Source organism: Lipophrys pholis (assembly GCF_963383615.2).
Source record: "Lipophrys pholis genome assembly, chromosome: 7".
Lineage (NCBI taxonomy): Eukaryota > Metazoa > Chordata > Actinopteri > Blenniiformes > Blenniidae > Lipophrys > Lipophrys pholis.
The window spans coordinates 23,284,622-23,305,129 of NC_137638.1; the positions used below are offsets into that span (position 1 = coordinate 23,284,622).

The window sequence follows — 20,508 nt, forward strand, 5'->3', positions numbered from 1 at the left end:
CAGGGACTGCTGGAAAAACAGGTCAAGTAATAGCAGCACTACAGTAACATTATTAGTTTTGATCATTAAACGTGTATACTAATAACTGTTCATTGGGAAATGATCATTTTTGGTAAGCATTCCTTCAAAATGTATAAATGTAAGAGTATGGCAAACATTAGATAATTCTGCTAAACATTCTTTTAGGACCTGCACTTATTTTTGGCCACTTCTCCGTTGTACAGAATCCATACTTGCATTGTACTTAAAATAATTTGAGCACAAGTCCTCATTTTCAAACATTTTCCAGACAAAGATTTATTGATACATACAATATGCAGACTTAATAGCAGATATAAAGGTCTACAGAGAGTAAAAGGCACAATAGATCATACATTCACTACCATGTCCCCTGATTTTCAAAAGCTGATCAGACCCTTTTAAAAGGCAAGAAACAAACCGTGGAGGATTTCATAAATTACAATGAGACTGTACATCTGCTTTGCGATCCGTTTCTTTACTAATATCGTTGACAGAAAATTACTGATTCAACTTTTCCTTTAATTCATTTGGTTTCATTCAAACATACAGCAAGATTTATAATTGATAAACATGTCTTACATTATGGACCGATAGTTTCATTCATTGTGGCCTCTTAACCTACGGAAACAAAGACACGCCCTGGGAAATAAAATAGACCAGATGATATCATATTGAGAAAGAACTGCCATAGTTTCCAGAGACGAAGGCAAAACATGGAGGGAGGACGTCAACTCTTTTGGATCAACTGATGAGCAACATCATCAAATCCAACTTTGTGTATCGTTTACCTGAGAAGATGCTGCTTCAAACAACCACATAATCTTCCTATATCAATACGCGATTGCCCGCTACCCTAAACCCATGTAAACATAACAGAGATGCATTGACACTCTTTGGATAAGACCATAACCCATTATTGAGGAATCGATCAGATTTATAGAAAATAAACATCTCTGAATCAAGAAAATGTCAATGCAGAGCAAGATAATGAGAATTCTAAAAACAGACCACAGAATCCTGTTGCATGATCTAAGACAGTGAGATTTCACTACAACACACAAAAACGCTCGTCAGTCAAGGTCCGGTGACTAAACCGCATGGAAAGTACACAGAATGTAACACGAGTGATAGTCAACACTATAAGGCAATGCCGCGTGGTTGTGAGGAGACAAAGTGCACCACGTATCTGAACGTGGAGAGTCGCTGATACGACGGATCCATCAGAGGGCCGGTCCGAGGCAGACCCGCGAGTCGGAGGCCGTCCGCGGTGACGACAAAGGCGTCTGCTGTGGCGGCAGCTAGCTTGCTGAAGCGATTGCACTTGCAGAGATGCTTGGACGCACATCAGGAAAACTAAACGAATCGCATGGAGCTCCAAACCCTGAACAACAAAAACCAAAAAGTAATAGCAGACAACCTTGCTTATAAAGCTTCGTCTGGCATGACAATCCTAACAAGCAGCAGCTAACGCTAACCCGAAGGCATCGGGAAGTTGCCAGTCGGAGAGGGGGGGGGGAGGTAGCTCGAGCAACAGCTGGCAGCAGAGGTACTGTAGGCGTCGGGGGTCGGATGAGTGGAAAGGTCCAGAGATTAAGGCGAGCAGTGCGTGGTGCTGGTGTTGACAGGACTCCGATAAGGCAATTATGAAGGTGTAAACATGGCTGGAGCGACGCGGGTGAGGAGGCCTGGTGGAAAGCCTTTACCTCGGAGAACCAGACGAGGGAGACGGGCCGGGTGGGAGCCGTACAGTGTGGCTTGTGACTGAGGCTGGAGGGGTGTAGCACCATCTGTGGCTGTTTTTCAGTGCGGTTCCTCCTCTAGGGACATCTGTTGGGGAGGTGAACGCTGCGTGTTTTGTGTCGTGTGTGTCTGAATGTCTTCAGAACGGGGAGGGAGGGGGAGGGGGGTGGTGTTAACACATCCAAAGCTTCTAGCTTCTCGCAGAAGGAGCCTGCATGGATCTGCCCAGGTGGAGCTTTGGCAAGCTCAGTCAGCACAAAGGTATCTCCACCTGTGAGTGTGGGTTGGCGTGGAGAGTGACTTCATGTGTTTATGCTTGGTGCGCTCAACGTATGTGTCATATGTAAGCCTGAGTGGGTTTGTGTTAAGTCAGTATGGGAGTGAGAGTGAATACCTGTCTGGGCATGATTGTCAGTGTTAATAAGATGCAGTGCTTGGGGTGAGGAGGGGTGATGGGGAAAGGATTACAATGGGCCGAGGCGCCGAGGGTGTTAGTAATCATTTAATGGAGGCTGTGGCAGGAGGAAACACGAGGATGAAACACAGCTAACCACCCAGCCAGTGTGTACCGTTCAAACCGAGGAGGAGAGAGGGGTCACTGGGGGGCATCACCTTTATGAGGAATGTGTTGGAGGATACCGTAATAGAAATATAAAATTTACACGGGAACTTTTTGGTCCAAAACTGGCTACAGTGGGGTGAGGGGTGTAGCTCCTCTCTTAAGAAAGGCTTGGTCTTGACAACGTGATGCCCAAAAGCAACCCTTTCTCTGCCCAGGAGACCAAAATAAACCACAGTCTTATCACCTAAGATGGTGTTGGCTTCTAGAAAACAATTCCTCACTGGATATAATGTCTACGATTAGGTTCGGGTAGCTGCGTTCCCTCCTGCACAGCCCGGATCAGTTAAGGTGAAAAGAGGCACCAGAGGAGCCGTGGTAGCAGTCTCCGTCACTGCCGTCATGGTGGGTCTTTTTTCATTTGTCTGAAGCGCTGGTTCCTCGTACGTCACCTTTTAGACGAAGCTGTAGGTGGAGGAAAAACACATTAGATTTATGCAAACGGTGGGTTTAGAGGAAACTTGCATCCAGTAAGATGCTCATATTACACAAAGCATTTAAACTCATTTCTCCTCATTAGACATGACTTTCAAAAAAACCAACAAATCTCCGTCTGCAAACTGAAATCTTTAGTTCCTTAAAGGGAAAAAAAATGGGCTCCTTATCAAACCTCCTGTTTGTCTTCAAGGTAGATAAAAGCATCACTTTCAAATTCTCCCAACCTGAGGCTGATGGCTTTGGAAAGTCAATTAGTGTGAGAATCTGATAGCTGCACACCTTAATGGAAGAGTTCAAACCAACACTGGCTCTAAACAGAGGAATAGACCGATCTGATGAAATGGCACAAGGATTCACCCTCCCACTTCTTCATCCTTTCCCCCACCCTCCCTCCTTTCCCCCCCTCAATCACAGCACAGACTCCTTCTCAACTGCAGAATTCCATTTGTATGTTAATGAGGGGGAAAAGGAGCCATCTTGAAGCAAACTACCCCCCCCACACACACACTTCTACACCAAAAGCATCCCACCAATATACATTCGAAATGCAGACAACACTGCCGCTTTCATGTCCGCTTTCTCATCCACCTGGTGCAAAACCTGAGTGGCGGGGATTGTATGCAGTTTGTGGTCAGAGTCACTCTGAAACGTCCAGCTGTCACCCGGCAACACCCCGGAGCTCAGAGGTCCGGGCCTCGTCAGCCTCCTCGCCACAGCCGTCTTTGATGGCACCCGCCTGTTTGCTTGCTCCAAAACGAAAATGGGAAACACATGCCGAGTTGAGCGAGATGCGAGGGGAGGAAGGCAAAGCGGAGAATGCTTGTATGATGGTCGTAAGCCAGGAATGTCTGAGACGGGCCCACTTCGGCCAGTGCAGCTCAGATTCCTCCCTGGGTTCTCCTTGTACGGCCAAAAAACCTCCTGAAGACTGATGTGTGGAGCAGCTCCAAGACCAAAGCAGCGGTGCGCTTCGACAGCGTGTGAGTCACAGAGGAAAACGTGTGTGTTTACACGTGGACCGTTTGTCTCATGCTGCACAAGGAGAGAGGAGTTTGCATGTCCTCCCTGTGGAGTGTAGGTTTTCCTCCCAGTGTAAAAACTTGCATTTGAGACTAATTGGTGACTCCATGGATGGACTCTTGTCTTCCTTGTATCTATTTGTTATTCCACGTACTGCAAAGGCTCTTCTTTTACACACTCAACTATTTTCACCCGTTTTAAAAACAACATGAATAATCTCAACATGCACTTAAACATTTACAGCAGCTATTTCAGAGTCAGCAAAACACCTCAAACCCCCGCGAGGTGTTAAGTGATTAATCATCTCAAAGTCAGTTACATGTCAAACCAGATACATGTGCAACATCTAGACACCGTGGACTAAAAACCCTTTCACACCACCGAAAGTCCAGAGTGAAGGTCATTGGTGTGAGGTAGCACAGAAAGCCCACAGGGAGCAGAGAGGGTTTTCCACGGAGACAGTGGAGCCACACTGGTCAACTTAGAGTGGTTTCTCTACAGCACGTCACAAAAAAGAAAAAAAAGAAAGAAACACTGAAGCTCTGCTCGCTGCACAATAAAAGCATTACATATTTCACAATTGTTTTACAATAAGAGATGCCAGGATTCCTCCAAAATGCTTCTAGTGTGAAGGAGCACTGGCTGGAAAAGTTCAGCTCAACTTAAAAGAAAAAAGAAGATTTTCTTAAGGATAAAATAAGGTCTGTTAACTGATAAGTTAAGGTACGAATGTCGACAGCAGAGTATAACTTTAAACACTAAAAATATTGTGTTGATAATAACTGGGAGTTGAGGGCCATGAAGAGAGCGACCATGATCCTCAGTGATATAAAGACGTGCTGTAGGTAAGTTGTTTTGGCTCGGCACAGAGCAGCTCCCCAAGCTGGGACAGTGGAAAACCCATTTCAGAAGGAGAAATGACTTACACAGCAACCTAGAGACCAACACCGCGTTAGGCTACTTTTCTGCAGCCTTTGTACCTCGCACAGAACCTTTCTTTCGTATCTGGTCAAAATAAAATACAGGCCGTCACTGACAGTGGGAATAGAAGCATTAGAAGACTCCACATCAACAAACAAGGAGAACACGTTTCCTCCAGTTGTTACACAATGTGCATGAAGGTATTGACATCAGGACTTCAAAACAAAATAAAATCAAGCAATTGGGATATAAATATCTTCTCAAGAATTTCTTGTGTTTTATATTTTTTGTGTGCTTCCACCAATAATAATGAGAAAAAAAAATTAAATCCAAAAGGATTCTGGGTCATTTTCAGTGGCCTCACCTGCTCGAGCTCTGCTTGTGTCTCCGCCTCCATCCGTCGGATGTCTTCCATTGTCAGCTCCACCCACTTATCAATCCAGCAGAAGAGCTGGCGGTGGAAGTTAGTGAAGATCCTCTTCTCTTGCTGCACAACACAGTAGAGGCCTCGATTAGGACCGGGTGGCCTTTTAAATCTTTGACCAAGATCAAGAGTGAGACATTGTTTTTAGTTCAGAGGTCACATGCAGGCTGGTGTGATCACAGTTGGACCATTCTAGTCTGTGTTCAAGTATTGAAATGTTCTTCACATTATTCAGTTTTGGTTTTTTTACTTCCTGTACACTCTTGGTGCAGAATACTACTTTAACTCGTCGGTAGTGACTGCACCCCTGAAGCCAAAACAAAGTGTCTGTGTGAGGTTGAACTGTGGACACGTGTCAGTCTGACCTCATGAATGAAGCTCTCCACCCTGTTCTGCACGCCCCACCACTTGAACTTCACGGTGACTAGTTTGTAGGCACACATCTTTGGGCAATCAGCCTTACTAACAAGCTGTTGCTGTTGGGAGAAGGAAAAAAAAAAAAAAAGAGAGAGAGAGAGAGAGAGAGAGAGAAGACACAAGCTGTCATTTTTTTGAAGCAGAGAATCAGAATAAATAACCCATCAAAAGTTGATAGCAACTTTCCAATGACAGAAAAATTGTAAAAACAGCACAAGACTGAGAGATTATTATTTTAGACTTGTCTTGGATGCGTTCAAAGGTAAAACTCATTAATACATAATGTTTTGGGTATGGAAGCTTGCTAAAATAATTATCAATATGAAGATGTGCTGTGCACGGATAAAAGCGCCCTAATCTACAACACACTTTCTAAATCCATCGGCAGCTTGCACTCTGCCTCCTGTGAAGAGAAGAAGAAAAGAAGAAAAGAAAAGAGGGGGTTGGGGCACAGCAAAGTGGATAAACTCCAGATGAAGGGACCATTTCTCTGCCTCCGCCCTGACAGCGACACCGTTCCCGAAAGGCATGCCTTTGTGGCCACAGAAGGCAGATAAAACGGTGTTCGCGGAGCGATAAGGGCGTCGCAGTGCAAAGCCGGTTACATTATTAACACCGAGGACCTGCTCGCCCCCAGAACACACACACTCGCCCTCCGAGAACACCTGTTTAATTAATCACTCCATTCTGGCTCGGCGTGCCACCAGAAAATGCCACAGACCCGCCTCAATCACCCCTCATCCCGCTGCCGTTTGATGCCGCGATCATGGAGCAGCGCGAGAGAGGGGAAATGAGAAACATTTCTAAATTTGCAGTGGGTTTAGAAAAGTTGTCATCGCTAAAGGAGAACTTCACATGAAACGGATTCGACATCAAAACACTTACGGTGACATTTCTTCTCTCCCTCTCTGTGCCCCGCTCAAAGGAGCAGAAGTTTTCTGAAATACAAAGGGTACCGATATGCAAGCATGTGTGCATGCAGAGATAGACAAGAGTTTTATTGCTCTGAGAAGCTGGCAGAAATTGTGCCTCTGTTGTCACATAACTACTTTTTTTTCCCCTCCACCTTTTCAAAAACAGCCTTTTTCCATGTCCACAGCGGACGGGAAAGTGATCTAATTAAAAACACAAAATAGAAGTTGTGCTTCTTTATTCATACTTTTTAAAGCTGTTTGGCTGCCTTTGTTCTGCGAAAATTCTTGAAGCAAAGAAAAGTTTCCCATGGTGAACTTTGAGGGCCCCACTGCAGAATAGGAAACCGCGGCGCTCCGACGGGGAGCAGGACCCGTTTGTGAGGCTGCAGGATACGACGGGGTTTGGAGAACTCCCGACAAAGTTTCTCTGCGTGACTTACTTCTAATTGACTTTTCACCTTTTATCAAAAACACATCAGTCTTCATACAGACCTGCAGTTTGTCAAAAAGAGACTCGCTGCCCATTTTCTCACCAACATATTCTTCTTCTGTCACTTTCCAGACCAAAACCTGGTTTCAGATCTGCTGATTTGAGGTAATAAGTCTCATTAAACTGCAGCTTCACGCTGCTGAAACATTCCTGCAGCTCTGCGCTTCATTACCACGTGCAGCCGAGCAGCATGATATTTGCTCCTTTCAAGATTTAATAAGGATATCTTTGTTTCAGTCCTACTGCTCTGGGTCTGGAGTAGTTTGTCTACATCTGCCAAAACTGACAAGTGAATATGTGTGTGTTATTTCGTTTCTATCAAGTCATACAGTATTGAGGGTTTTTAGTTAGTAATGTTTCAGACAAGTCACTAGTCCATCACAGGACAAACTCACAAAGGCAGACAACCACACACATTCCCACCTCGGAGCAAGTTAGACTCACCAATGAAGCTCACGTTCTGAACTACAACTGTTACAGAGCAGTGGTTTTCCAAGAGCAGTGATCTTCACAATGGGCAGAGCAGCAGGGAGATTTTACGGATCAAGCAAAACCTTTTGCCAACATTATTTTTTAAATTCAATTTTTTTTTAAAGAAATCAGGACAAGAAATAAGAGGATGGTGAAAATATTAATTCATGAAAACACAGGAAATCTGTTGAAGTTCAGAAAAATGATAAATGTATAAGTAACAACAGTTGCAAATAGCATGACTTCCTAGACACTGATGGGAGCCAAGTAGGTTGTTGTTGTTTTTCTTTTTTTGATTGTTTTATGGATTTCAAACATTGTCTTCTAAATTGAAAGAAAAAAGAAACATGAATTATAATCCAGACTGGGATGTCCTCTTTGCACACTTTGAAAGCCCTGTCTACTGCAGCTTCTCAAGCCCGTACCTTGTCTGGAGTCTGCTGTAGAATGTTCCACCTGTTTAACTTTGGTTCTATAATTATCTGCTGGATTACACTGAACATCCTAAACAAATACATCAATTTGATTGTAAAAACCGGTTTGCTGATTTGCATGAACCTAAAAATACAGGAGGCGGAAGAAGCAGCAGTGGATGTACAGTCTCTGTTTTTTCTGATGACAACTGATCTGCAGTAAAAGCACCGCAGCAGCGTTACCTTCCAGATGGGCCCAAGAGGTCCTCGGCCCGTCTTGACAGACTTGAAGATGGCGGGATCCTCCTCTGCCTTGTAGTCCTGCGGCGAGAAAAAGAATACAGATTTAATCATTACAAGACAACACAAACTGTGTCGAGCTGCATCAGCTGCAAATACAGAGTTCTACAAACTACATATGAAAATAATATGTACACCAGTATAATAATGGAAGCCAAGGCTTTAAAAATGGGAGCGGTCGCAACTCCAGGGGTAGGTGGTATATATCGATGCCAATTTCATAATTACAATAATAGTACATATATAATAATGGAAGTTTGATGTTAAAGCTCACAGAAGGGCACAACAAAGATAAATCACTAAACAGTAAGTAAAAATCCAATACTGAGAGCATGTTAGGGGTACCGTTAGGATTAATCATAAACTTAGTGGATTTTAAACTTTTCCAATGTAGCATTCCTTGCCTTTTAATCGCTTTGATATTTTGATTAAAAATGTTTCAAAGAGGCACATTATTAAAAAAAAAAAAAAAAAGCGCTTGAGAACAACAAGACTAAGTTTCATTTTGATAAGACTTATGAAAATGTGCAATTGTGCTATAATATGAAGTAGGATACAACGCCAGCCTGGGATCCAGACCATATCCTTTTCCAGAAAGAAAACTTTTATTTCTGTGTCCCGTTTGTCCCAGAAAACAATTCATCAACTAATTGAAGTAAGTCACAGCCACTTTAATGCCAGAAAGTTGTGAAGTCATCGACTCTCAGAAATAATGTCCTCCAGCAGGACTAGAGCATGCATCCCACCGCCCGTCTGACCAGAAACTTCTTCTGCATTTGATACATTTCATATCATTAAAAAACCTGCTTCAATCCTTCCCCCCCTCCCTCTGGTTAGCAAATTGTGACGCCATCGGTGAGGTCGTCACCGTTCCTGTAACAAGCCTACAAATCTCCTTTTCCCCACGGATCAACAGCTCCTGTTCTCCACGTCCTGCCAGTTCAGCGTCATTTTTGATCAATTTAACACAATCTAGTTAGACGACAACGGCAGGCTACACCCGATCAGCACAGTTCATACAGTCACATCCTGCTAAACCCATTTCAGTGACCTAATCACTTCTGCCCCATTACACCGGAGGATTCTGCTCCTGTGTGTTGAGAGGGATCCTGAGCTCCCCAGCTAAGCATGAGCACATGACAAAGTTGACTCCATAAAACAGGCGAGAAAAATAATAATACAAATAAATGAAATGGTTTTCAAATTATCTACAGCTCAAGGGTCCAACAATTTTAAATAAATCATGATGCGCCTGCAGCTAAAAGCTACTTTTTCAGGGCTGCTGGCCAACGGGAGGGTGCCAAACGTGTGGAAAGAAATGGAAACGCACACACACACACACACACACACACACACACACACACACACACACACACACACACACACACACACACACACACACACACACACACACACACACACACACACACACACACACACACACACACACACACACACACACACACACACACACACACACACACACACACACACACACACTAATTTGGATGTTTTAATGCTGAGAGCTCCATCACTATAACAATACGCGGTGCAGCAGTAATGAGGTCTGTGAATCGATGTGCCGTGCTGCACAAAAAGAAGCTACTCCTCAAGTGAAGGAGTGTGTGCTCCAGTGTGTTTACGCTGTGTGTGTGTGTGTGTGTGTGTGTGTGTGTTTGTCGAGTTCCGGTGCACGCAGCAGTGTGAGCCTTAATTACACTAACAAACTCATCTGTGCTGGCGGTACGCCCCAGGCCCTGCAGTCATGCCTGAGGCTGAGGGCTGATGGGGCCCTCAGACACAACACACTCCTACAGCAAGGCAAACACGTCCGCCTCGTTAACTACCTACCACAAACAAACATGTATACACACACACACACACACACACACACACACACACACACACACACACACACACACACACACACACACACACACACACACACACACACACACACACACACACACACACACACACACACACACACACACACACACACACACACACACACACACACACACACACACACACAAATGAGGCAATGCGATGTCAAATAACAGCAATAATGTGTAACATCTTCAAATAAGATTTCAGAGACTCCAGAAGAAGTGTTAAAAATTCACATTTATATTTTGAAGCATTATCAAGGCCATCTTTGGATGCTTGAATGTTGTGTATATTGGTTTATTCTTAAACTTGCCAACACTTTTCAAAAACAGAAGTGTTAAACAATATTCAACTATTCAAATTAGTAATTGTATTAAAACTATTTCTTTGTTTGGAAAATCTTTTTAGTTGTTCTAAAGTGAAAATGCTTAATTTCTACACAATCTTAATTTTACATTAAGCATCTTTACACTTTGGAATCTTCTCATACTTGATTATCACTACAGCAATAATGTGCAGATGAATGGACAAGAGCTACAACAGCCGCCATGAGAAAGAGCTGAGAATATTACCAATAGTCTTGCAGATAATCAACCACAATTTTTTTTTTTTAAACCATGTATGTCACCGAGTTTTGAGTTCATAACCTTTACCATGAGTTGAATATTTGATCAGTTGATGTTGAATTGATAAATATTGATTTTAAGGATATCAATAAACATTACCACTCATGAAATCTAATATTAAAAGTTTCATATTTTTAAGCAGCTGTTTCCAAATTGACATGGCCTTGAAATGTATGACATTTTAAAAATCTGACTCAAAATGTATACTCATTTCCTGGTAAAACAGACAATTGTAATTACACAATTTTTTAAATACTATTTTGAAGCCTCTTTTTGTTTTAGCAATATTTGAGGAAAACATTTCGCAGTTCTACATAATCTGCAATCGTAGAACAGGGGGCCCAAATGGGGGCCCAAAGCAAAAGAAAGTCATGAGGCCTGCACGGGACGACAACATATTATGCTGTTTGGTGTCAATCAAACACAATGTGTGATTGAAATGGTGAAGATTGGATACAATATGTGAGCAAGGGGGTCAAAAGTATGTTGAGAATATAAGCAAAATCTTAAAGTGAAGTTGTTTTCTTTCTCATCATCCACTGAATCCACCGACGACTTTATTCTAAGCACAATAATCTAAGTTGTGCAGCGCAAACAAAGACTGAAGAAAAGACACTAATAACACGCAGATTGCCATGACTTCCAGAAATCACACTAACATCGACACCCTGACAGTATGAAAAGAAAAGGTGCAACTATTCCTTTTTCACTGCAACATTGTGGGTTTTTTTATTACCTGAAAAATACCAGTTGTAGCCATCTACTGTTACCTGCAGAAATATGTGTAATGTTGCATGATTGATGGTTACGGTTTATATTTCAAGTTTTGAGAATGAAAATAAGGTTGGAAAAATAAATCCAGTGTAAGTTTAGTTTCAATTATGAGTTTTTAAAATAATTTCTGAACAAAATATGCTACGTATCAAGCAGGTGACATGTGAACTCCATTAGAGTTCAGTAGAATTCTGCTCTTATTAATTGATTTTCTTTTTTTGTTCAATCCTCTCAAACAGCACTGTAAAAATATCTAAAAGTGAAGTGAATTCCAAGTGGTTAAACAAAATGCTGGGTAATTTCTACATTTGTCCACATGGGGGCGCCACATTCTACCTGTTTATCTTGTTTCTGAATTAGATATTTAAACTTACAGAAGCAGACACTTGACTTCTGTCTGCGATGTCGATCGGCACAACAGAAACAGTCTTCCATCTTTCACTGTCTAGATTGTGCACCTGTACAAACAGAACACAGTAAACAATCCTTACAAACGCAGATTCTTCCATTTTCTTCTTCTGATGTGGGGTACTCACATTTTCTTGTGTGCCAAGGTCTGGTTTGTGCAAAGTCTTAATTTCAATGAAGAAATTATCCTTCATGTACTCATTCTACAACAAAGAGATATTAAAAAAAGGGAAACATTTTAAAAGATATTCAGACATGTAAACTGAATGATTTCAAACTGGTAGATGAAAACTATTTAAAAGGCTACCTACCGTCACAACTGGACCAAGATTAGACGTGAGGAGAAAATGAAGGTGAAATAAAAGAGAAAATGTTAGTGTGATGCAAGAGACACAAGTGGATACTATAATGGGGGTAAAAATAAATAAATATGAAGAGTAATGCAGAGGACTCACTGGTTTTGCAGTAGGGATAGGCGTTCCAAGCTTTTTCATGAAATACCAGAGCGTCTTTAGGAGCTAAATGTGCGAGCCAACCTGGGATTTTACTGTGAAGTGGAAGAAGGTGAAGAAATTAATTCAGTAATAAGTTATTCCAATGGAAAGGTTGTGCAGCATCAACAACTTAAATGCTCCACAAGAAGGACAACACTGCCACTACCTGGTAGTAGGCTGCCATTACACTTTAGGCAATCCAACTGAAATGGCATAGAAGAATCTACAGGTACCTCTTTATGTAGTAGATTTTGTGCGTGTACTGTCCTTTCACGCCATTCTCTTCATAGGGCTCATTCTTGAGAACCTCAATGCCATCGCCGCCCCCTGTCTCATTCTTACTGGCTTCAGCCACAGAAAACAGCTGCCCCACTTGATACTGTAACACAGATCACAGCACATAAATGCACCATGAGTACAGAGAGAAACATAAGCACATTTTATCTCATAACACATTTGGACTATGGACCTTACCACTGTCCAAAGCAATGTCTTTCTTCTATTTTTTGTATCTTATCTTTGTTGTGTTTGAGTATAGCTCTTCTGATAAGATCCATGAATACAGTCTAAATGTTTCTGTGAATTCAACCATGAGCTGCTCAATGTAATGGCACAATGGTGTTTCCTCTTGACCTGTTGTTTTTGTAGCATCTTTAACTATATCTCAAAACTGCTCAAACTTCTGAATTATTCTCCTTAAATCCATCCTGGTCATTTACAATGAAAATCTCAGCATCTCATTCTCGCCACCTCCAGCATCTATTAGACGGTGCCAATGTCAAGCAGCAAGCCTCACTACGGTCTATTAAACTTCCCTTTCAGTTATACTGCTCTCCTTGTGCTGCACATCAGCCCTGGCACTCGTTTCAACCCACTCCATCCTTATTTCTTCTTCTCACAGCTTGAATTATCTCAGCATTTCCTCCCACTTGTGGAGCAACACGAAGATCCCGACTCTAGTTTAAAGCTGATGTCTGTTGCCAGTACAGCAACACAATGTGCATAGCTGACATTTACTTATGAGCCAACAAACATTTTTTACGGCCTGTTGAGGTCCTAAGGCCAGTAAAATGTAATAGGCATCTTCAAAACATGCCAAAACCAACTTGCAGAACTCAGAGGCAAACAAACTGGAATGTGGTAGCGAATGTCTGTTTAAAGTCAAGCAGCAGGTTTTACCTTTCTATAAATCTTACACACTGTACGTCAGGGCTTATCTTCCTCCGGTGGATTTCAAACTAAGTCTCTAATCTGAAACCTAAACCAGCTCGTGCCTCATATCATGTGAACAACAGACATTTCCCAGTTTGTTTTTATTTTAGCGACCAGAGAACTTCGGGCTGTTTCTCCTCCAAAAAAAGAAGTTATTTCTTTTCATTATTTGGAATTTTATAAAGCTCTACTAATTGCCAGGTTGGTTTTATGTCCATAAAAGGCAGTAACCCGAGTCTGGGAGTCATTACATAAACCTGGATAAACACAGGGAACAATTGCTTGCTAAAACAATCTCAAGAATAACAGATTAAGCTTTTCTGGAAGCCTGAACATGAGCAGCAGCCAAACACTGTAGATGACAGAGCTTCATTATTTTGTCAGGTTACATCTATGGGTTTTAAGGAGGTAAAACACATTTTTTGTCAAACCTTTCTGGCCTGAACAATGGAGAACGTTTGACTACACAAAAATGAACTAAAACTTGAATTAAAATTGTTGCATTCATTGAAGTTTTATTCAATCTGACTTAAATGTCTGTTTCACATGCTATTTGTGTTATCCTCCATCATCATAAAACACAAGAAATCTGACATCTTGAAAATATATGACAGCGAAACAAATTCATGACAACTTATTTAATAAATGGATTTAAAAGTGATTACTCACCTCCTCGACACTGCATGGTAAAACCACACGGCTGCAAGAGAGAGAAAAGAGCGGCTCCAGTCACACTTGTTTTGTAAAGACACTGTTGAATGATATGCAGCTGTGCGAGAAGCACATTGTAATTCTTCAGTGATTTAAAATGAATTACCAAGAGAAAATTATTGTACCAGTCATACACTTAAGAAGGGCAAATTGAGAGCTGAAATGTGGAGTTTGCCCCCTTTAGTTGTATCAATATTTGTTAATGCTGCTCAGTGGCGTTTCTCGCTGTAAATACTTGGTGGGCCGAGATTTTATTTCAGGTTTAGTGACACCACTGAATTCCAAAGTAAAGTGTGTGCACAACCTTTTAGTCACAACATTATAACAACCATATAGGTGTTTATCCCATAAAAATGTTGAGCCTTGGAAATAGCCGATCAAAAAAAACAACAACATTTAATAATAAATAAATATATCAATGATGGGGTTCGAACCAGGTCATAATGTTTCAAAGACAACGGTTTCAAAGAAGGTTTCCTCACCGTGTCACACAGTGTACAACTACTTAAATAATAGCAGCCTCACTAATGCACCATCGGTGTGGATCAGGAGAAAACAACCTGAAACCGCAGGAGGAGACCAGTAACCAGGGAGTACAGTCCTCACACAGTAATTATGTGCTCTATAAGAGGAAGTTTTATTAGAACTAATAGCATACTTTGCATGCAGTCCTTTCTGATGACACCAGGTGGGGCTCAGCCCCACCTGCCCCTAATGACCAGTCGCCCCTGACCTGCTGTTCTGAACACCGGAGAAATTGCTTCAGTCACTCTGAGAATTTCATTACTTCAGTTTCTAACATTTGAGAAGTAAGAAGGAATTCAATCGTGCGTGGAAGTTATCAAAGGATTAAACTGCAAACGGGTGAGCTCAACAATAAGAACTTCTTATTAAGAAGTACTTAAGATTTACCTCCAAAATCAGCTGGTTTCAGAGGTTTCCTCAGACCACCAATACCGAAAACAAGCAGGTGTTCATGTTCACACAAACACTGTTTGCCTTTAATGTGGATTTTGAAAGTGCACCTACATCAAAACGCCACTGCTGATCCCTCATCAGTTTCAGCCCAGCATCGCACATCGGCAAACTGTCTCCATGAAACTATGCAGAAAAACCAGTCAGGCTGTAGATAAAGAGTCCTTCAGAAACATAAAACTGAAACCAAAACAAACCACAACTTAAATCAACGTTTGAACAGCGACAGGAGGACTGTGGAGTCACTGTTCTAGAGAGAGAAAAACTACCACAACTCTGTCAGTAGAATGTACAACGAAGTAAAGATGAATTAATTCAAAACTGGTGTGAAAATTATCACAACACAAAGGAAACCACAAACCATGGAGTATGAAATTGCCTCAACAAGAAAAAAAAACAAAAAGCTGAAACATGTTTTAAAACAAGCCAGATGACAAGATTGGATTCAATATACTGTAAAAGAATAGCACCACTTCTCCATGCCCCTAAATAGTCCGGACGTAATACACTGTGCCCAAGCTATTGCATCATTTCCCCGATGAGCAAGCAGTTTCCCCAAACCGACCACGAGCTGCACTGCAGAAGAAGAAGAAAAGTAAAAAGAGGAAACTCCCTGTGAGAATCAATCCAAAGCAAAGGCCTGGTGGGACTTACAAATGGAGCTGTTTTTGGGTGCTCTCTGAAACCCAAGAGATCTTTGATATTGACGAGTGCTGACAAGCCATGACAGTGAGAATTTATTTTCTGTCCAGAATTAACACTACTCCATTAACCTCTGTTAAAATGAGGTTGGACTTCAGAGTGACACCCAGGGACATGTGTTTTATCTTGTCTGACTGCTGCAAGGAGACCTCTGACGACTCTGGAGCAAGGACTGCTGATGAGTGATGCTGATGTTTGACACAATCAAGGGTGCAAGGGATCGCTCTGAAATAGTGGAAAATTATCTGGTGACGTGCTTTTATAGGAAGCAGCACAAGAAGACAGATGCCTTTATATAGTGAGTGACTTGGATTTTCCAATCGAAAATAAACGCTCAAAAAACAATAAAGCCCGGAATCACCAAGTCATTTATTACTCTGCATTTCATACTGTAATTTGTGCATCTGCACAGTGAACACAGTATGAAAAATAGCAAGCATCAACATGTCTGACCAAGTCCATAGTGAATTAGTGAAGCTCCCAAATGTCAAGAGCTCAAGAACAGCAACGTTCTGTTCACCAAGACACAATGGACACGATCAAGTGGTTAGTCAACAGACCAGTGTTGACTCAATCAAACGAGCAGAAAAACTGCTACTACTACATGATGTATAGTAGTTGGTCTCACCCAAGCAGATTCTCCAAACTGAAATATATTCAAAATTACAACATGAAGTAATTACTCTGGTGAAAAAAGCTGTTGATATGTCCTGATGATTGCCTCTTACAACTCCACTGTTATTACTTCACAATGACTCATTTCAATAACTTTTATCAGTTAAGTCATAGATTGTCTGCTGTTACTGCAGAAAAGAGCTGAACTGATTCCTATCACAGCCCCCACCCACCACAGTGGCGGTGCATTATTTTTTACAGCCAGTCGTTGTTGACATTCAATATGTGCTTTGTTCCCATCTCGTGTTTCATGTCTTTAGCAAACACACCCTTCCCAGATAATATGGAATGGTTTAAGAGCATTCATTTTATATTCTCGGCAATTTTATATTTTCATTTGAGTAAGCAATAGCACAATTTCCTGTGGTGTGACAAACTTGAATACTGATGCTTTATCCACATTTCAGGTGTCTTTCATTGCTTTCCAGAAGTCGTGAATAAAAGCACAACCCTTGCATTACTATGATTTATATGTCTGTGATATAGACACAGCTGTCATGTTATGCCTCTTCAATCGGCTGTTTTGTGTAAAGTGATAAAACAGGAAAGAAATGTTTGATAATTTTTTTAACCATTAGAAGTTGGTTAATTCAATTTTGTTGAGCACATGGATACCAATATGAAAGCAAAGTGCAAACTGTGTTCACCGTTAAGCCTATTATCATGACGTCAGAGAGCTGTTCTTATGCCTGCTTTACACCAGTGTTGCTGTGTAGACGTTGTAGCTCACTATAACCTTGTCAAAACTTGTTTATTACTTCTTTATTGGGAGAGGAAATTAACATCAGCCCGTTGAATCAAGTAGCTATTTTACACCGATGCAAAGCAGGAAATGTTGCAGAAAAATGCAATTGTGTGAACTGTCTTCATATATGGAATATATAGATGTATACATATTCATTATGTCTATAATATAATATGAAAATCTTACTGTATGGATTTTATCATATAAAACGTTATATGTTTGAAACAGGAATATAATTAAATAAGATGAGTATCGAATATTGGAGAGGGGGTATGATTAGATAAGTTTTACTTACTCCTATCCCCTTTCAGGTATATCAACTAGATACAGGACATATATATATATAAATAATTGCACATGTCTGAAACTGCCTTTATAAAATTATGAAAATGAATGTGATATTAGAATATAATATACCTGGTTTGCCCCATCATTAAAATGAGGACAAATGCTGGTGAATCCAACCACAATCGCTCTTGTACAAAAGCTTGATGTGATCCTTCAGAATACAAGCTGTGGGCAGTTTCCAAAGTCTGCTCTGTATATCAGACTTTTTTTTTAATGGAGCTATTAGGCTTGCAAACAAAATCCCAACAGACAAGCCTCGACCTCCTCAGGGATTTCTGCCTGCTCAATGGAGTCCAATGATGTAGTGCATGCTAAAACAGACAGGATAAAATAGTTATGAACAAAGGAAACGTTCACAAGGAGTTTTAAACCGCGTTTAGGCTGAGTTTTTGAATTAATCCATGCTATTTGTCTTGATATTTGAATAAATAGTAATGAAGATTTACAAGGATTTTCTTTGAGGCATGAGCCAAACTCACTTGCAATAACAGTTTGCAAATTGTGGAATTATAAAGGATCTGATAGGCTTTGAACTGATTTGTTCGGTATTGTTTACTGCCAATTGTTTACAAGCTGTGGGATCGTTTTGTTTACACGACTGATGGAGACAAATATCAAAAACTATCATCTCTCACCATCAGGATCGATGATATACACCTTGAAAATCGAATAACAGGACAGTTAACAGTGTATTAGTATTGTTTACATGCCGCTGTGGTTAGACATAGCTTTTACATCGCAGACAACCGTTGTTGTTGTTATTTTTACACCAAATGTCAGCTAACAGCTACCTTACAACACGCTTAGGTGATTGAAATGATCTAGTTTTCACAAGAGATGACAAACTGCATTAGCTGACTTTACATGGCAGTGTTGTGGTGAAAGCGTTCGCTTATTAGCAGCTTGAGGTGATTCCCTCTCAGGTTGACACAGGTCAGCTAATTTAGCGTTAGCAAACCGTGAGCCGCCGCGGAAGGTGGAAATCTTCAAACTCTGGCGGTCCTCCGCTTTCAAACACACCGCGAACCGGAGTGTTAGGAAGAAAGTGAACTAACGACAACACCACGGGAAAAACGGTAGCTGTCAAGCGACGCTACACTGCTGTCAAAGCCGGTAGGCCACGAAACGGAGCGGCTCGTGAGCAATCCCACCCTTCTTCCCTCGTGTGCCTGACACGAACACCGAGGAAAAGTTTTCATGAGTGTTCAGCCACCGGGGGGGAAAAAACCGGCTCCCGTTACACTCACGGTGTCACCGGTCGGTACAGATGCTGGTTAATGAGCAGAGAGGAGTAATTTAGACAGAAACGGCGGACTTACTACTCTTTCATGACGACCATCGTAACTTCTTCCGTGTCGTTCAACCTCGGGAGAGACACCTAACTGTAACTGACGTCATCGTCTGATGAGCTCGGCGCGCGGCCCCTCCCTCGTGAGCGGTGATTCGCAGAGGGCGGGAAGGATAGACGACGTCACACACAGCCCCCCAATCGGGCCGGGGCTACCGGTCAACTCTCTTTAAAAACATTTATTCATAATGCCACAGCCTACTCCCGTTTTATATGTCAAGTACAATAACATTTTCTTTTAAAAACAGATTCTGGCTGACTCAAAGTGTAGTCCTATTGGAGCAGACCTGGGCATTAAGAGACGACTCTAAACAATATGTACAAATGTGTCTGAGACTTTCTGTGTGATGGATGGTCAACTATCCAGTGTGAAACTTACCTTCGCTCATTGAGATGGGATTGGCTCAGGCGTTCCTGAATTTGTTAAAAAGGTGTACAAGATGGATGGAGTTTAATTTGTGATTCTAAACTCGATGTGAATGTGTTTTTGTATCTTTTGGTTTTTAGCCTGCGGTGGACTGACAACCTGTCCAGGGTGTGTAACCTACCATCACCCAACTTTAGGTTGTTGGTAGCTGTTTGGGGCAGTACAGGGTTCCTTTACAGGGTTTCAGTGATGAGCAGGTACAGTTGAAACTCTAACCACCCCTCATCATCTCCTGCTGGTCTTGGAGGGCAACAGATCTTGTACATCTTTCTTCTTCACAACTCCTGATTGTACCAAGTGGTTTCTTACCAGGTTCTCTGTAGAGTTTGGTGATAATTCAAGTGTGCAGGAGCTGTTTAAAACACACAGGACAGTGCCCTCCTGAGTCAGGATTCAATGTCCCTGGTTTCAAGAGCAGACCTGGGAGTAAAAGTACTGTTATTCTTATATAAAAAGCATATTAAAAAATGGTGATTAATTAAAACCAATACACAAACCCCTCAATCAAACAGTAAAGAAAATGTTAGCATCGAAGCTGCTGAAATTAACGTAGTGATGAAGTTTTATATCTGAGTGTTTCTCAGCCTAATCCTACCCATGTGAAAACTGAGTTTTTCTGAATGAGATTACAATCTTAGAATCATGGGACGATAGCTACATGTTCTCCCAACACAAACACTTTCATAGGAAATGAGGTCAGTTTCCTGTAGTGATGCAATAATGTTTCCAAAGACAATCTGATTCTATGTATTAAAAAATAGATTATGCATTATACTTTCTTGTGACTCATCATCTTTATAATGTACTTTTATTTAGACTGGCGTGCTCTCTTCCGGAAAGACGATCCCGCCATCCACAATGTAGAAGAGAGTTTGAACCTGAAAGTGATGTCAATGCTTTCAATCAATCAAAATCTGATCACAGCTGAAGTATTCTGGAGTCATACCTACCTGTTCGATTCTACCTCCATTTATAAACATCAAAT

General features: G+C 41.4%; 1 protein-coding gene across 1 annotated transcript; it reads right to left on the minus strand.

The window, feature by feature from the left end:
- Positions 1 to 275: 275 nt before the first annotated feature.
- Positions 276 to 19,154, minus strand: LOC308111840 (phosphatidylinositol transfer protein beta isoform-like). Its single transcript, XM_080466906.1, has 11 exons — positions 19,068 to 19,154; positions 14,262 to 14,292; positions 12,614 to 12,759; positions 12,342 to 12,433; positions 12,198 to 12,205; positions 12,015 to 12,089; positions 11,853 to 11,936; positions 8,132 to 8,209; positions 5,549 to 5,659; positions 5,124 to 5,246; positions 276 to 2,785 (listed from the first exon to the last, which is right to left on the minus strand). The coding sequence occupies exons 1-11, from the start codon at positions 19,085 to 19,087 to the stop codon at positions 2,738 to 2,740; spliced, it is 816 nt and encodes a 271-aa protein (XP_080323032.1). The 5' UTR covers positions 19,088 to 19,154; the 3' UTR covers positions 276 to 2,737.
- Positions 19,155 to 20,508: the final 1,354 nt, after the last annotated feature.

Coding starts and splice junctions, on each gene's coding strand:
- LOC308111840 (XM_080466906.1), bottom strand. CDS start 19,087: ATGGTCGTCATGAAAGAGTA. Junction 8,210..11,852: donor GAAGTCAAGTGTCTGCTTCT/GTAAGTTTAAAT, acceptor TTCTCGCCGCAG/GACTACAAGGCAGAGGAGGA. Junction 5,247..5,548: donor TGGAGAGCTTCATTCATGAG/GTCAGACTGACA, acceptor TGTGTTGTGCAG/CAAGAGAAGAGGATCTTCAC.